This window comes from Leuciscus leuciscus, assembly GCF_965113295.1.
Source record: "Leuciscus leuciscus genome assembly, contig: SUPER_11_unloc_3, whole genome shotgun sequence".
Lineage (NCBI taxonomy): Eukaryota > Metazoa > Chordata > Actinopteri > Cypriniformes > Leuciscidae > Leuciscus > Leuciscus leuciscus.
This window is the reverse complement of record NW_028118544.1, coordinates 465,001-483,235: the sequence shown is the minus strand read 5'-3', so window position 1 is coordinate 483,235 and position 18,235 is coordinate 465,001. Positions and strand designations below refer to the sequence as shown.

General features: G+C 38.0%; 1 protein-coding gene across 1 annotated transcript in view; it reads right to left on the bottom strand.

Annotated features, from left to right (window-relative positions):
• Positions 1–18,235, bottom strand: part of LOC309510152 (NACHT, LRR and PYD domains-containing protein 12-like) — a gene marked incomplete at its 3' end in the record, with an annotated part of 757,492 nt that overhangs the window by 317,445 nt on the left and 421,812 nt on the right. The window contains exon 12 of the mRNA XM_082191218.1: positions 18,104–18,235. This exon is cut by the window's right edge and continues 39 nt beyond it. Coding sequence (XP_082047344.1) covers positions 18,104–18,235 — 132 coding nt within the window. The remainder of the gene's footprint in view (positions 1–18,103) is intronic.

Sequence of the window (18,235 nt, the reverse complement as noted above, 5' to 3'; positions counted from 1 at the left end):
ATGATGCCCCGACCAACAGCGGCACATGCCCAGTGATGACACGTTACGGAACCGCAGCATGAACCGGAAGATAATAATGTCACGTGATGTGATGCAGAAGAGGAGGGCCGTTTTAGAAATAGAATAAACGGGAAGAATAGGCGTTAAACTAAAATGGGCGTGCATGGTGGCCCATAACTTGTCACTAATTGGTTAGGTGCGATAGTTCGAAATAATAATGATCTTATTGTAAACAATAACAATAACGTTATATAGTATAAAAATTATTACACTCATTGGTTAAATATATATATATATGTGATGCGATCTGGGAAAACCCGTCGGATGTCGCGCTGGGCCGTTTTCAGTAAATTCCAAAATAGTTTGAATGTCAGTTTTTTGTCCAAAAATTTTTTTTCATTAAATTATTATTCTATAACATCTTTTCTCTTATCTCTGAAAATATCTTGGCAAAATTCCCTTGTTTAGTGCAGAAAAACAGCGATAGTGTCAAGCTGAAAATACTCTCTTTCTCTAATGCATTCTATGCGACCATTTTCTCTAACGCGTCTAACGCACGCAGAGGTAAAAAACAAAACAAAAAACAATCGCCGTATATCCCATACACCTGTCCGTCTCTTGACACTACAAACATAGTTTACCTATAAAATAAACCACATAACATGTACAGTGAATGTGTATTAGTGCGCATTTCGCGCCAATCCTGTTTAAAAAAAAGAGTGCCACGCGTCCCGACGGTGACCGTTATAAAACCTATTTTTCTCAAAATTCCCAGAAAATCATAGCGATCGGCCGACTTTAGATAAACATAACTTTTGCTACCAACAAGCTATGATAAAAATAAAAACAGATATGGAAAGGGCTTGATCCCAGCTTCCATATTATATCAAAACCTGTAATAGGTCAAATTTCACCATGTGGTGGGTTTTCCCAGATCGCATCACATATATATATATATATATATATATATATATATATATATATATATAATCTATATATAATCTATATATAATCTATAATCTAGCTGGATTAAAGACAAGTATTCACAAGGAGGCGCAACAAAATATTAATTAAAGTCCCTGTGAAAAAACAAAACAAAAAACAATTCTTCTATAGTATTTTTGCTTTTGTTAGAGATGTGTGGTGTTTTTCGTGTTATGTGCATGTTTTGTGGGTTTCTGTTTTAAAGAAATGTAGCCATAGTTTCAGAAATTATGTTTAAACAATTTTGAAAAACTATAGTAAATACTAGTGATATATAATGTATATTATTATTACACACTTTAAAAGTACATAATGTTTCTTCACACAGTAGATATGCTTCAACTGCTTATGTTTACAGTCAGATAATGTAAGTCAAACATTTCAATAAATGTTAGCATGTTAGTTGCCAACGATTTTGTTTTAAATATATATTGTTTGTTTAAACAATTATTGTTTACACTGACAAACAAAATGTGTGATACCTGTACCAACAGGGAATGTTTCTGATATACAAAGATGAACATTAAAGATTTATTGACCTCATCTGGGGAGTGCAGATGGTTATGAACAAGGGAAATATACCAGCTAGAATCAGGTTCTCTTTTGTTTGAGATGTTTTGATCTGCTTAGTAATAAAGGTAAAGTAATAATGGGCACTGAATGAATCATAAAGAAGTACAACATGTAACCTTTGCTATTTTTATGCATATGGCAAATAATTATATTTTTTTCTTCAGTCTGTAAGTACAGCATTTATGCACATCTGATAAGGCAACTTGTGATCAGACAGGTTTTATAATGTCATGGGTGTTACAGACATGATCACACCCATTCTGTAAATCACTATAAATATGAAGAAAATAAACTACCAGCAAATCAAGAGAAAAGACAAGAGCAGACATCCAAAGGTAAACTGTTGAACAACTGCTGAAATGGACATTCATTCTGGCATTTTAAACTTTACAATAATAAATCATGCAAATAACTAACTAGGTCAAGGTCACTTTTATTTATATATAAAACAGCATTTCTGCTGACCAAGGTGCTTCACAGAAACACAATAAAAACACAAAAAACACAATAAAAACAAAAGTCGTACAAATTACATAGTAAAAATGTAACTCACTACATATCCACAATTATGAATAGGCCTGAGAGAAAAGACAAATAAAATAACCTCAGTCGTCTTTTCATTCAACTGAAGAAAATTTTCACCCATCCAACTTTTAATGTCATTTACACAGGCTAATAGATCAGATAAAGATTTAGAACCAGGCTTTATTGACATGTACAACTGGGTATCATCCGCATAAATATGATAAGGAACCTGATGAGATTCAAAGATGTAACGAAGGGGGAGCATATATAAAGAAAAGAAAATCGGTCCCAAAATGGAGCCTTGCGGTACTCCATCCGTGACAGGAACAGGTGATGAATGAGACTGACCTATCTCCACAGAGAAACTCCTCTCTGAGAAATAGGATCCAAACCACTCTACAGCTGAATCACAGATACCAGCCTCAGTTTTTAACCTGTTTAAAAGAATGCAGTGATCCACTGTATCAAAAGCTGCACTTAAATCCAACAATACCAGAACTGCACAGTTTCCGGAATCCACAAATAACAACAACAGGTCGTTTACCACTCTCAACAAGGCTGATTCAGTGCTATGCTTGGATCTAAACCCAGACTGAAACGGATCGAGTATATTATTCTCAATTAAGTAAGGGGATAACTGATTTAAAACAGCTTTCTCCAATACTTTTGATAAGAAAGACAGTTTTGAAATAGGTCTATAGTTATTTAGATCAGATGGATCCAAATTTGCCTTTTTGAGCAGCGGATGAACTACTGCATGTTTAAAACAAGATGGAACTGAACTAACTAAAAAATATTAATCATTTAAAATGTATTGCACATTTAAAGTATATAATGTTTCTTACAGTAAACATATTTATCCTGCTTCTGTTATCAGGTAAGCCAAACATTTGCATTAAATATTTTATCATCACAGAAGTTGCTAAAAAAGATTTTGACTTTGTCAGGCTTCTGGTTTTACAGTTAGTTTTTTTTTTTAATCATTTATCAAATAAAATTATTGATCTACACTTACTCATTTTGCATTTGAATTCCCAACTAAACGTATGTATTTTATAGTTTTTTTCAGCTTCAGTGTTCCTCGTCATTATGTCTCTGTGAAAGAATCCAAGACTTGGGCAGAAGCTCAGAGATACTGTAGAGATAAATACATTGATTTGGCCACCATTGAAAATGATCCAAACAAACCAGTTAATCATAAGCTCGATCATGCAGGTTTGCGCTGCACAACATCAGGAAGATCAGGCCTTTCCTAACTGAGCATGCAACACAACTTCTCGTCCAGGCCCTGGTCATATCTAGGCTTGATTATCTATATATCTAGGCTCTTCTGGCTGGACTTCCATCATGTGCAACTAAACCTCTACAAATGATTCAGAATGCTCCAAATGATCCTGTCTTCAACAAGCCCAAAAGGGCCCACGTCACTCCTCTGTTCATCTCTCTGCACTGGCTACCACTCGCTGCTCGCATCAAGTTCAAGGCATTGACGCTTGCTTACAGATCTATCACAGGCTCAGCTCCCTCCTACTTTCACTCACTCCTACGAGTCTACATCCCTACCAGAACCCTACGATCGGTCAACAAGCGACGACTCGTGGTTCCATCACAGAAAGCCACAAAATCACTTTCCAGAACATTCTCATTCACAGTTCCATGCTGGTGGAACGCTCTCCCCACCCTCATCCGGAATGCAGAATCCATGACAACATTCAAGAAAGAGCTGAAAACTCTTCTCTTCTGTGAGATCTTAACCTCATAAAAAAACTAAAAAAACTTTCCTTTTCCTTTAAATCCTCGCTTATCGGGCTTATGCTACTCTGGTATAGTGAATTACCATTTATCTATGACGGTGACGGAGCAATTTCATTATAGGACAATGTTATATATAGACCAAGGTTAATCATTCTGAAATAACCAACCAGTCTCAACCACTAATGGTGAGAACTGCTGTCGGGCTTTTCAAGTAATTACAACAATATTTTTTTTACAGGAAGAATGAATGCTAGTGCAAGTTATGTGTTTGTTTCCCAGTACAGTAACTGGACTGAAGCTCAGAGTTACTGGAGAGAACATCACACAGACCTCATGACCTCATTGTTGTTGGACTTTGGATAGTTTCTAAATCCCATAGAATGGACTGTATGTCTGTCTCTCAGCCATTTTTTCAATCGTGGAAATATGGCATCTATAGCCTAAGATCGATATTGTTTAATCATTTTAAAATGATATGTTGAGTCTGAACATTAACACTTCTTATAGGCCTGTGCTAAAAATGGCAACCTTGTTGTATGACCTGATTGACTGCATTGAAGGTTTCCACATATAAAATCTAAATGATATCAGACTTTGAATGAGCTTTAAGTCATTAAGTGACAGACCTTTTCAGTTTTCTTTTCCTATGAGGGTCAAAAGTCCTGAGATACTCCCTCGACTCCCTCTGAGCAAACTAGACCGTTTAGCTCATTAAAATATAATTTCAAAGGGATATTTCACCGCTGGAAAGATGAATGTGTATTTAAATTGGGTCATTTATGTAGTAGGAATGTGAAATTATTTTAGAAGTTGGTGCCTTCTAGACTGAGAAAAGCCAGAAAATGTATTTTGGCTCATAGATGAAAGACAACAACTCCCAGAATGCACTTGCTTCGCTGCTCTACGAGGACACTCCCAAGCCACGTCTCCCGGTTACAGAGGGCAGTATCGGAAGAAATTATACAACTAGGCTACTAGTCGACTCGAAACTGAAAAGACGCCGTTTTATCGTGAGATCCCCCTATGGGCGGGTTGAAGACATGCGGAACGAGCTCCTCCTACTGGCTGTAGTCTCTCGCCTCTGGTCAAAAAATCCTCCGATGACGCGAAATGACGATTTTTGCATCATCTGAGGGTTTTTTTCCAGACATACAAAACAGAAATCTCTCGTCTCAGGGGGACATGAGGGAGGGAAGCACGGTCATTCGAAAATACTACCGGGTTTCTACTGAGACAAAGCTTTATGCTAATCGGTGAAGTATCCCTTTAAAAATAACAGATTCAGTGAATTACAAGTCACATTTCGAATTGCCTTGGTAGCAATTACTGATAAACTGAGACATGAGGGAAAACTGAGATTTAAGGATAAAATTTAATAGGTCATGATATTTAAAAAACAAAAGAAAAAGAAAAAACCATGAATGTTTGATGAAATCATCTTCGTCACTATTTGCCGGTAACATATTCATTTAAAATACTTCTATTACTCTTCTGTAATCACATTCTTGTAAATCTATAAACTCTCTAAACTCTGTCACCTTTTCCTAAATAATAAATTACTAATATACACCGTCTATATCTTGTTGATTAAAATAATCTAATTGTCATTGAATATTGGAAGTTACATCATCAACATTGTAATCAAGCAGAGCAATATCTAATCAATGTCATGAAATGAATCTTCGGCCTCTGTCTCTTCGGTCTCTGTGTCTTCAGTCTCTGTGTCTTCAGTCTCTGTGTCTTCAGTCTCTGTGTCTTCGGTCTCTGTGTCTTCGGTCTCTGTGTCGTCAGTCTCTGTGTCTTCAGTCTCTGTGTCTTCAGTCTCTGTGTCTTCGGTCTCTGTGTCTTCAGTCTCTGTGTCTTCGGTCTCTGTGTCTTCGGTCTCTGTGTCTTCAGTCTCTGTGTCTTCAGTCTCTGTGTCTTCAGTCTCTGTGTCTTCAGTCTCTGTGTCTTCAGTCTCTGTGTCTTCAGTCTCTGTGTCTTCAGTCTCTGTGTCTTCGGTCTCTGTGTCTTCGGTCTCTGTGTCGTCAGTCTCTGTGTCTTCAGTCTCTGTGTCTTCAGTCTCTGTGTCTTCGGTCTCTGTGTCTTCAGTCTCTGTGTCTTCAGTCTCTGTGTCTTCAGTCTCTGTGTCTTCAGTCTCTGTGTCTTCAGTCTCTGTGTCTTCGGTCTCTGTGTCTTCGGTCTCTGTGTCTTCGGTCTCTGTGTCTTCGGTCTCTGTGTCTTCGGTCTCTGTGTCTTCAGTCTCTGTGTCTTCAGTCTCTGTGTCTTCGGTCTCTGTTGACTGTGTGACTGTGACGTCTCTGTAGCGGCTCCTTATTCACCATCAGCTGATCCTTAAACTACAATTAAACACACAGAGTCACATATGGAGTATGAGACATTACTGCGGTCACATCACATCAGTAGATTCATTTCAGAACAAACACAGGCAGAGATACATACAGAGTACATTAATATTACAGCCAGAGATATAAAGGTGAGGAGAACATCAGAGCTGTTGTTCTGCACGAGGGTGTAAGGCCCGCTATATTGGCCCAATCTGCCGGTTCGCCAATACACGGGGAAGGTTGTCACGTGTTCTGTCCTCACTCATGCAAAGTATTGGTTGGTTAAATTTGCAATACATTAATCATGTACTCACTCGTTAATTCATCTGACTCCATAAATGAAAGGTTTTAATAATCTGCCTCACTAAATGTGAACGAATGTTTGACTATTCCTTTAACCATTAAATGAACAATGTCAAAATCAGTTATAATAATCACATGTAACAATTTAATATTTCAGATATCAGAGATCAATTCCACAATCAATTCAAATATCTAGAACATGGTTATACATTGGTTACACCAAAGAATCTTACCCAGCTTGTACCTGAGAGAGAGAGAGAGAAAGGGAAAGAGAGAGAGAGAGAGAGAGAGAGAGAGACAGAGAGAGAGAGAGAGAGAGAGAGAGAGCGAAACCACCTATCCAATTCCACGTCCAGCCAAGAAGAAGAGACAGAGAGAGCCAGAACACCTTCCTTTATCCTCTGTCCAGGTGATAAGGGGGATGGGGTGAGACCACCCTCAAATGGCTTCTATCCCACAGAAGGGGGGTTGCCTTATCTGGCATTATCTCTAAACCGGTTTCCTATGAACTTCTATAAACCTTATTTCCTTTTATTTTATCTATCTGGATATGAGATATCTGTACCACTCACTTTGAGACATTTCAAATGACACCAAAAACATAACAGTCAATGTTGAATATTCACATTAAACCATGTTCTTGTGTGAGCTCCTAGTTTCTGAGAGGAAGAAAGGCTGTATTGGGGGAGGTCAAATGTTAATCAGCCAGCAGGGCCCTTTTGTCCCATAAATCAGGCCTCAACCAGTATTTTCAGTCTTACAGTTTCCCTCCTTGATCCCGTGGGTCACATTCCGATGAACACTTACGGGGTCACAGTAAGACGTTTGTTATAGTCCTTGAAGATGTAGCACAAAAATTGTCTTTCCAATGTTGGCATCTGTAGAAGCTCAGTGGGCTGTGTTCACCTGCAGAACACCTGTTCCCACCAGGTGTATAGCTTGAGTCCAGCGGGTGGATGAATGCGTTCAGGTTCTCTTCCTGTAATCCTGTGACGTGAGCAAAGTTCATAGAGTCAATCTGGACCTTTTGTGACTTGTTCAGTTGACGTGTCATTCCTTCATGGAGAAACTTCCGCTTCCCTGGCACCTTCTCCGCGATGATGATCTGACCCTTCTTGACCAACCCTGTCACCTCCAGCGGTACGGTTGTCTGGGCAGACCTCAGTGGATGAAGGGCTTCTCCTTTGGTCCACACTGCTTTGTGTGCGACACCTGAAAAGCATCTTAAATGTCCGCTTCACGATTGAGCACATATGAACTCACAGTCGTCAGGAAATGCAGAGGAACGCATAATGCAATAAGGAAAAATCATGTCATGTTCAATGTAAAATACCATGTTCATGTCAGCAATTGTGAGTGGTACGTTTGGTCTCATTAATTACCTGATTTTTAAATTACCACGTCAATAGTACTCCTATAGAGGGTCAAGGAAGGACAAAGGAAGATCTTACAAGCTCTTACCCTGTTTCTTAGAAACATTTAATTAAATGGCATTCTAACAAAACAACCAGTGCTATTTTGGTGTAACCAAACATAGAGATTCAATTGAATTGATGTCCAAATACATTGTTGCAAGTAAAATGGACAATATACAAATATGCAGATAAGTTTCAGAAATGTTTTTCTGAATTACTCAAAGGAAATCAAAATAAGTTTCAGAAATGAAAATCAAAATAAGTTTCAGAAATGTTTTTCTGAATTACTCAAAGGAAAAAATGCAGAAATCAAAATAAGTTTCAGAAATGCAGCAAGAGGTCGGTGTAAACCAATCAATGGTTTTGTGTGTTTGTGCGAGAATTTCTTAGAATGTCAGAGTGTGTTTTTGTCTGTGAGAGTGTTTTTGTGTGTGTGTGTGTGTGTGTGTGTGTGTGTGTGTGTGTGTGTGTGTGTTGGTGTGTGTGTGTTGGTGTGTGTGTGTGTCTGTGAGAGAGTGTGTTTGAGAGTGTGTGTATTGATCTGGCTAAGTCACAGTCGATGACAGAGTTGAATTGTACATTTTTGTACTTGATTGAATTGGTCTCACTTCAGATTTATCCATTTTAATTATGTTTCTGTTATTAGTGGTAAGTTGAGAAATCAGGGGCCCTCTGATCTTCCAACTCCCACCAACAATCATAGAGTTTGAAATTTAATGGCAGGTCTGCCTTAGAATTTGTCTTGATTTGTGACTGTAGCCATTCAGTTGTTCATGTGTGTTACATTAGTTAGCAGTTTGTTGTGAATAGCGTATGCTATTCTCTGTGTCTCTGTTAGACCATGATCATGAGATCAGCTCCACCCTGTGTGTGTGAAGCTATCTGGATCTGTTAGTGTGAAGATGACACATCTTCGTCTGATGTGCAGTGTTCAGCCTGGATAGACCATCTACCCCAGGTGATGATGCTGTGAGGGTATAGTGATGGAGGGGTGTGTTCAGTGTTCATGTCTAGGAGATGGGTGGAATCTAATCTATAACAATTGTGTTGCAAATTTCGATCCAGTTCTAAACTGGGAGGCCATATTTATGCAGTAATGTGATAGTGTGACGTGTGAAAAGGCCTTTTATAATGTCTTTTCACCCATCTCCCGAGTCTCAGGTTATGTTCGAACAATTCCGCTGTCCTGGATTTGCTCCAGGTGGGCTCCACCATTTTGCAGAAGTAGCCTAAGCCTGAGACAGAAAACAGAGGAGAGCGAACCACAGATAATTCCAATATTTCAAAAGCATTAAATTCAGACGTGTAGAATTCTTTTACTTGTTAGCAATTTTAATTCCAGATGTCGCATGAAACCGAGTTTCATTGACCACGTCTGAATTGTTGCTGTCGTCTCAGTGTGTTGTGACACCTGAAGCTGCTTTTTCAGTTCAGCCTTCAGTCTGCTGCATGTGCAATGCATTCACATATTTTAATTTGTGCAGATATTTTTTGACCTGCAAAAAACTGTGGTACTTCTGTCTGCTGTTTAGCATTTCACACCCTCCTCGTAAATGTACTTATCTTATCAGATTCAATTCAGTTGGTGCACCCCAGTCAAGGATTATTTAGCGTGCTATTACCTGTGCCACACTCCTAGCCGTGTTTTCAGCCGTGTTTTCTAACGGTGAAAAATAAAGGCATACTCCGCCCCTTTTTGGCACTGGGTAGCACACAAATGAAATTCTGTTTCAGAAATTCAATTTTAATGACTAAAGTCACATTTCTCCAATTATTGTCCTGCTCGGCGAGTGTAATATAATGTTTATTATAATTGAAGTTATAATATAATTATATTCTTTAACAATACAAGTCAAATTATATTGTTTTCGGTCTCTGGACCAACTTAACGCATGGTCAAATCTCTACTTGTTCTCATGTCAATACATTTGAATATTAAAAGGCCTTTTGGCTCAGGGCTGATAAGATGTACATTCGCTGTTTTTCTTTTCCCTTTGCTAAGTTTCAAATACCTTTTCTTCTCATTTAGTCGTTTTAAATGGCCATTATAACGTTTGATTCTTCTATTTACTCTTACTTTATATTTTTCCGTTTATAGATAAGGAAACTATATCGCTTTGCAGTCCTTCCCAAGGATGCACGACACAAGTGGTCAGTCCCGAAGATCAGAAGCTGAGGCAATGGCTAAATATCTAGGACGTTGCCGTAATCCCAACGCGCAACAATCAAAGATATATTCAGTAGCCCTCTTGGATGCCCTTCAGGAACTCAATTCAACCGTTTTCCAAAACTATTAAATTAGAACAGAAGTCATCGGAAGTGTCCAAGCTAGGTTAATCAACCAGCGTAAAGCTGATCCTAGTCGGACTAACCCATCCTCTCATCCAAGTCGCCCGCACACTTCCTGATATCAGCTATTAGCCGTCCCGTCGCCAATCTCTGACACAATCTTGTGGAAACATACGAATCCGTTAATCTATTTTGGAAAAAACAAATCTCAGAGTAATTCAGAATGCATTCAAACATAAAAATATTTAGTTCTCTGAAGCCTTAAATATGAGATGTGTTCGCTGTTTCTGATTTTCAAATTCATTGTGAATCACATTATAGCCATCAAATTCAGCACAGACACACGCGTTTACTTCAGTTTACACAGGACACATGGCCTAGAATACAACATCTACAACCCTTTTACCTAAGTGTTCCAAATACACCCACAGCAAAACAATAGAATACAACATCTATATCACCTTTGCCTAAGTGTTTCAACTACACTTACAGTAAAGTAATCCTGTGTTTAAAGAATAATCTTTAAATTAGCCTATGTGCATGTTGTAGCACAAACAACCAAATTGTGTTCTATGTGCACGATGTGTAGGGCACGATGTGTTAAGCACAATTTCAAATTTGAAAATGCAGAATTTAGATGTTAAACTATTAAGCTATTTGCTATTGGGCTGCTACCCGACTAGCAAATGACGCTAATAGCTGAAGGCCTTGAGCGTCCAAAGTTGTTAGGTCAGTAAGAGTTTTAGATGCATTTGAGCTTTGGTTACTTGCAGAGTGCTGGTTTTTGTCATTAGATTGTGATTGTCTGCGTTTTATGAAATAGGGTGGAGGTCTGCGTCTGCCCAGTGACCAACACTTTTCCTCTGTATGGCCTGTTTTGTGACAGGAATTACAGAATCTGTTCAGTTTGCCACAGTGTGGCTTTCTGAATTCTCCTGCAGATGGAGGATCTTCATGACATTCTAACACAGCTACCTCATCATGCATTTGTTTCCGTGACTCAATTCTTGTTGCCCAGCTAACTATACCTTCGAATGTGTTTTGTGCTGGAGAAGCACCACACATGAGTGATTGCTGTACACGCGGCCCTGCATTGGTAAGCAGGAATTCAAGGAGAATTACATTGTTGTGGTTAATACCTTCAATTCCAGAATACTCCTCAAAAAGTTCAAACATATTTTCTGCATATGTCTCAAACGATTCTTCAGTACTCTGTTTCCGATTGAAAATCAATTCCCATCCAACAGGACTACAACCACGCAGCTCGCGAAGGCATTGTTTTAGTCTATTCAAGATTTCGCTCTCAGGCTCATTTTGATGCATTGACTGCACAATGGTGCCTGTCATCAAAACCTGTGGTATCTTATAGTTCAGAACATCTGGAATTGAGCTGATAACAATTTGCCAAATATCTTTTGGTTCGAGCTGAAATGCATGTTTTAGACTAACAATGTGTCTCCACCATGGTTCGAATGGCCCTTTCAAAGGGAATGGTCCGATCTCTGCTTTAAACAAGCTACATTCAGTTACTGTTAAAGGACGCCGAATGGTTGACTCTGTGCCGTTTGGGTGCCGTATCACCTTAAGGGCAGAAACAGGCACTCTTTTCATAACTTTATCACATGCTTCATCTGTCTGTAAAGATACAAGATTATTAGAGCAGGCTGCCTCATCTAAGAAGTGTACATTTTTAGCCCAATCACTGTTAAGCTTGTTGGGAGACTTGCTTTTAGCATTTAGCTTAGCCTTAAGATCTGCAATGGTGTCTTTGTGATTTTTACACTTTTTAGTCAGGGCTAACAGCTCAGCTAGTAATGTATCTAGCTGTGTTTGAAGATCTTGAATCTTTTCCTCAGACTTTTGTGCCTCTGCATTTTTAAAATGCACTTCTTCACATTTAGCATCCATAAGCGAAGATAGAAATTTCGTTAACTCATTTAGCTGTTTATAACTTATGAAGTTTAAAGCCTCAATTATTTCACCATGTTTTGATTTCTTCTGTTTACTACCCACTGTTTTCCACCAAGTGAAAATTTCATTGTCAATAGCATCCATGTTAAGACCTTTTCTACTGAGTTTGTACAGTGTAGGCTGAACCTTTTCGGCCCATAATGTAAACAAGACATGATCAGTACACATGATTTCACAATAATGGGCTTACAGTTAATTTTCCCAGATTTTTGACTAGATAGTCTTCTTTCTAAAAAAGATCTATCTCCATCCCAGCATATCAAATACTTTAGGGGTTTACTTCTCAGAGGAACTTAAATAAGCCAAATTAAATTGAATTACTTAATTTAATTCCACCTGTGTCAAAGTTTAAGATTTTAATGGAATATAGAGTTTGTCAAGATTAGTTTAGGTTTAGTATAGGATATTAATGTTTTCAATGTGGCTTTTGGGCCTACCAGTCAGCCAGTGAGACGAAACATGGTTTAAGCGTTTGGACGCAGCATGGCTTTAGCCTTTAGCATTAGCCTTGGGCACAGCATGGCTTAGCATTGACAATAGCACTTAGCATTAGCCTTGATATTTGAGTTTTAGCTTGTAAATCATATCATCCTGTTTTCCCCAAATTTTCTTTTCATAAACAATGCATCGATCTGCCTTTTTTATTTATAAAATCACGTGTTTTCCGATCTTTTACAAACTTAGATTTTTCTTTCTCTGTTTTCTGTTAGTTTGCTCATTCTCTTCGAGTGTTGCTGGTTTCAACAATGGCCGGAAAACATGCGCCTGATTTTAAAACTTTTAGGCTTTACTTTTTTTAGCTCTTCATCGATTATTCATTATTTGGAAGATGCTATACTTTAGGTTTCGTTTCTTGTTGCTTAGGCAAAAGAAGGAGATCTTTAAAATCTAATGCACAAGGGTTTTCATTCTTCATCTAGCTGCCGCATCACGTTCTAAACAAAGGGCTTTAATTCCGACCCGTAAACAATGCAAACATTTCTTCAACACTTCTATAAAGGGCAGAAAAAGTTTACTTACCATCGCGGCGGAAGAAAGAGAAGATGTTCAAACCTCTTGTTGATTTTAAAATCCCAAATACTTGCTGAAAAGGACATTTCTCGTGAAACTGTTTTGATCTGTTTTGAGATCACGTCCGAGGTCACCATTTTGTAAGGCCCGCTATATTGGCCCAATCTGCCGGTTCGCCAAAACACGGGGAAGGTTGTCACGTGTTCTGTCCTCACTCATGCAAAGTATTGGTTGGTTAAATTTGCAATACATTAATCATGTACTCACTCGTTAATTCATCTGACTCCATAAATGAAAGGTTTTAATAATCTGCCTCACTAAATGTGAACGAATGTTTGACTATTGAACATGAACAATGTCAAAATCAGTTATAATAATCACATGTAACAATTTAATATTTCAGATATCAGAGATCAATTCCACAATCAATTCAAATATCTAGAACATGGTTATACATTGGTTACACCAAAGAATCTTACCCAGCTTGTACCTGAGATAGAGAGAGAGAAAGGGAAAGAGAGAGAGAGAGAGAGAGAGAGAGAGAGAGAGAGAGAGAGAGAGAGAGAGCGAAACCACCTATCCAATTCCACGTCCAGCCAAGAAGAAGAGACAGAGAGAGCCAGAACACCTTCCTTTATCCTCTGTCCAGGTGACAAGGGGGATGGGGTGAGACCACCCTCAAATGGCTTCTATCCCACAGAAGGGGGGTTGCCTTATCTGGCATTATCTCTAAACCGGTTTCCTATGAACTTCTATAAACCTTATTTCCTTTTATTTTATCTATCTGGATATGAGATATCTGTACCACTCACTTTGAGACATTTCAAATGACACCAAAAAAATAACAGTCAATGTTGAATATTCACATTAAACCATGTTCTTGTGTGAGCTCCTAGTTTCTGAGAGGAAGAAAGGCTGTATTGGGGGAGGTCAAATGTTAATCAGCCAGCAGGGCCCTTTTGTCCCATAAATCAGGCCTCAACCAGTATTTTCAGTCTTACACGGGTGAACGACAAGAAGAAGATCCTGATCAAGACCATTGTGAACAGATCATCGTGTCAGGACCACTGCCCACTTACCGTTGTGGAAACGAAAGGTTCAGTCGATTATTCGCATTATATGAATGATGTGATGAACAGAAACTACTCTCTCAATTAATTGTAATCTTTTCTGGGAGTGATCTAGATTCTTCTGTGACAATGTCCTGCAGCCGAGAGTCAGAGCGGACCTCCTGTCGGACAACATCTATGTACTAACTGATTAAATGATAATACGGCATATGTAGTCCATTCCATAGAGACTGTGTGTGTTCTCAGAATAATGAGAACAAATAATGTTTATTACAGGATCTAAATAACTGAGCAGTTAAACTCGCTGTTCTCCAGAAAAATCCTCCAGGTTTTGCACATTTTTAGGTTTTCCAGAATCTTCTGCATATTTGACACCTTTCCAACAATGACTGTATGATTTTGAGATCCATATTTTTACATTAAGGACAATTGAGTGACTCGTACACAACTATTACAAAAGGTAAAAACATTTACTGATGCTCAAGGAGGAAACGATGCATTAAGAGCAGGGGGTGTAAACTTTAAACAGGATTATGATGATGTGTACATTTTGTTCAAAGATCATCTTTTTTTTTTCATTCAGTACTGCCCTTCAGAAGCAAATACTTCCCGGTTTCACAGAAGACAAAATAATTACAATTTATCCTGTACATGCAATTTAAAAAGTTTACACACCCCAGCTTTTATTGCATTGTGTTGCATCAGTAAAAAAATTTAAATAATATATATATATATATATATATATATATATATATATATATATATATATATATTAGTGGTGGGCCGTTATCGGCGTTAACGTGCTGCGTTAACGCGAGACTCTTATCGCGCGATAAAAAAAATATCGCCGTTAATCTATTCTCCAAGTTGGGTTGGGAGATGGCTCTATAAGCTATGATGACGCAATCTACCCGCGGCCGCGAGGTAAACCCGGCTGCAACGCATATTCGTCGTCATCTTAAGTAAACACGGCTGAAAGTGAAAGCTGGTGAAAAAGATCGGTGCAACATCCATTATTTGGACTTGGTTCGGGTTTAAGCCGTCAGACGAGCAGCAGCAAACTATATACAGAGTGTGTGGGGTAACAGTTCGGTAAGTTAACACGACTAATCCGTTCGACCACCTCAAATTCAAAACGAAACATGATATCACTGAATACCAGCGCGCGCGTATTATTCCCATTCCAATATATCTTAGTGGTGTAGCACATAATCTCGATTTTAAGAATCGTTGTTGTGTTTCTTTTTAACTGAAAAGACATCAGTTAGACAATATTCTAATTTTAAATTTGGGGTTTCATAAGCTCCAATCCATAATAAACATTAGACCTACTTAAGTCTCTGCAGCTAGTGTACTTAAATTTTATTTATCTGCAAAATTATGTTGTATACTTACAGTTTTGCACAATATATGTTCTCAAAACTACATACACCCTTTCAAAAAAAATACATTTAGCAGTTGTTTAGCATGGGTCTGTGTAATCTGTTCTGAAATGGTTTTATTATAATATAATGTATATCGTTATCGCAAGAGGCTGCAATGTATATCACAATATAGATTTTAGGCCATATCGCCCATCCCTAATTGATAGCCTATAGTAGTTGATCATAACTATGGGCCTATGGACGGTAACAGTACAGTAGTAACCTTTTACAGTCTATGAGTAGAACAGCTTTCTCAAGCAGTTTGTGATGCATTTTGGAAACAGGAGATGAGCCCCTGGTCTAATGCGCCACCTGGCTTGAGAAACCCATTCTCAAAGACTTACTTTTATAGTCATTATTTGGGTAGCACACATATTCTGAATGCCTTCGGCAGAATTCAAATGAGCCATTTTAATCTAGATTAATCTAGATTAATTTCAAAATTAATCTAGATTAATCTAGATTAAAAAAATGTATCTATGCCCACCTCTAATATATATATATATTACAAATATTTTACTAAAATATTAAACTAAATGTTTACTAAAAACTAAAAATATTTTTGTTTTCTTCAAGAAATACTGTGTAAAACTGATGTTATTAAAATAATATGCAGGGGAAAACCAAATCCTATGTTTGGTGGACCCTTTGTGTTACAAACCTTATTAATATTCCAAAGTATTCTAAATTATTTAGATTAGGTTACAAAGCTTGTGTAATCTAATGAAATGTGTTACAAATTACTGTATTTTGTAATCTGTAGTAAATAATCTACTTACAATATAGGTTCTCCAGTTTATAATGTGGATCATTCTTCAGATCAGAGAGAAGCTTCACGGCTGATTCTCCTAGTTTATTCTCAGACAGATCCAGATCTCTCAGGTGTGAGGGGTTTGATCTCAGAGCTGAAGCCAGAGCAGAACAACCTTCATCTGTGACTCCACAATCCCACAACCTGTAGAGAACAATGAGACACTCTTCACTCTCTCAGTTCAGATCAGTTTAGCAGTGAATCCATTATTAAAGAGAAAATACAAACTTAAAGCACAAATAAAATGTTTTGATGGATCATTGGACTGAGATCTAAAATGTCAAAGAGCTCAAAACATGATTATTAAACATCTAGTCTTTAGATCTGTACTAATACAGTACGTATGGAGTAATGATTTGTTTTAATCATGTAAACAATATTTTAAAAACAGTCCCTGCAGAAAGATGAACGTGATGAACTGCAAGAATAAATCCAGCATGTTCTTCATTTCTCAGTTCTGAATGTGTTGAGATCGAGTCGGTTTAAAATCAAGAGACTGAAGTGTTGATTGTGATGTGACAGTGTGTATTTCAGTGACTCAGTCCTGCAGAATCATGTTCCTGAAGAGCAGCTCATGTGTTCAATCTGTAAGAATTGATCAATTAGGAAATGCCGGACAGTCTGTTTGGGGAGCACCCAGACCCTGAGAGGACAAAGGACCTCTCTGGAAATTACCATTTGAACTCAGCATTTGTGAGGCAAAGTCACACCTCAGAACACATCTCTCCTCCTCCTCCTCTTCCTCACTCCCCCTCTCTCATGCTGAGACCACATGTAAATCACCCAAGAAAATATATAGTTTAATGTGAATGATTATCACAGAGTATTTTTCATGTTTGGTATCATTTAAAATGTCACAGTGCGACCGGTACAAATGTCTCGTTTCCAAATAAGTAAAACAAAAGGTAATAAGGTTTTTGAGAGTTTATGGATAACTAGCACACAAGGAGGGGTTGGCCTCTAGACAAATGGTCTCCCTACACCCAAAGGTGTAACCTCTGAATGCAAATTTCCATTGTTAAAAGATATTTCCAAGTGAAAGAGGTCCTGGCTATTTAATGAAATGCAGCAGGGAATTCGAGGCCTTTTTCTGTACCTCAGATTCGCCCGTGAGGCTGAGAGAGAGAGAGAGATCTTCAGCCTCATGTATTTCTTATTGTTGGGTTTGCATCTCTTCTCTTTTTCCAGAGTATTTGATGTTTTGTATCGATTATATTTTAATTGATTAAGAAATTGGCATGATACATTTACCTGACATAATAAATTGTTACATTTGATTATTCTAACTGACTTTGGCATTATTTGCATTAAAGAGTTAAAAGGAATAGTCAAACATTCGCTCACAATTAATGATCCACAAATATCATTAAAACCTTTTCATTCATGGAGTCAGATGAAATAACGAGAGAATACATATTCAGATGTATTGCATTTAATCAAAAAATACTTTGCCTCGAGAAAAGGACAGTAACACGTTAAGACCTTCCGCGCTGGTCGGATGCCGGACTTTGGGACGATTTAGCGTGAGCTTACAAATCACTTACAGTTCAATAAGCTCAATAACACAGCAGCAGAAAAAGGCTGAACATTTCAAATATAGGAGACTTTACATTGTGTTTCATGTGTGAGTCATATATGATCTTACCACAGTGTCTCCAGTTTACAGTGAGGATCCTCCAGTACAGCAGAGAGCAGATGAACTGAATCTCCTAGTTTATTCTCAGACAGATACAGATCTCTCAGGTGTGAGGGGTTTGATCTCAGAGCTGAAGCCAGA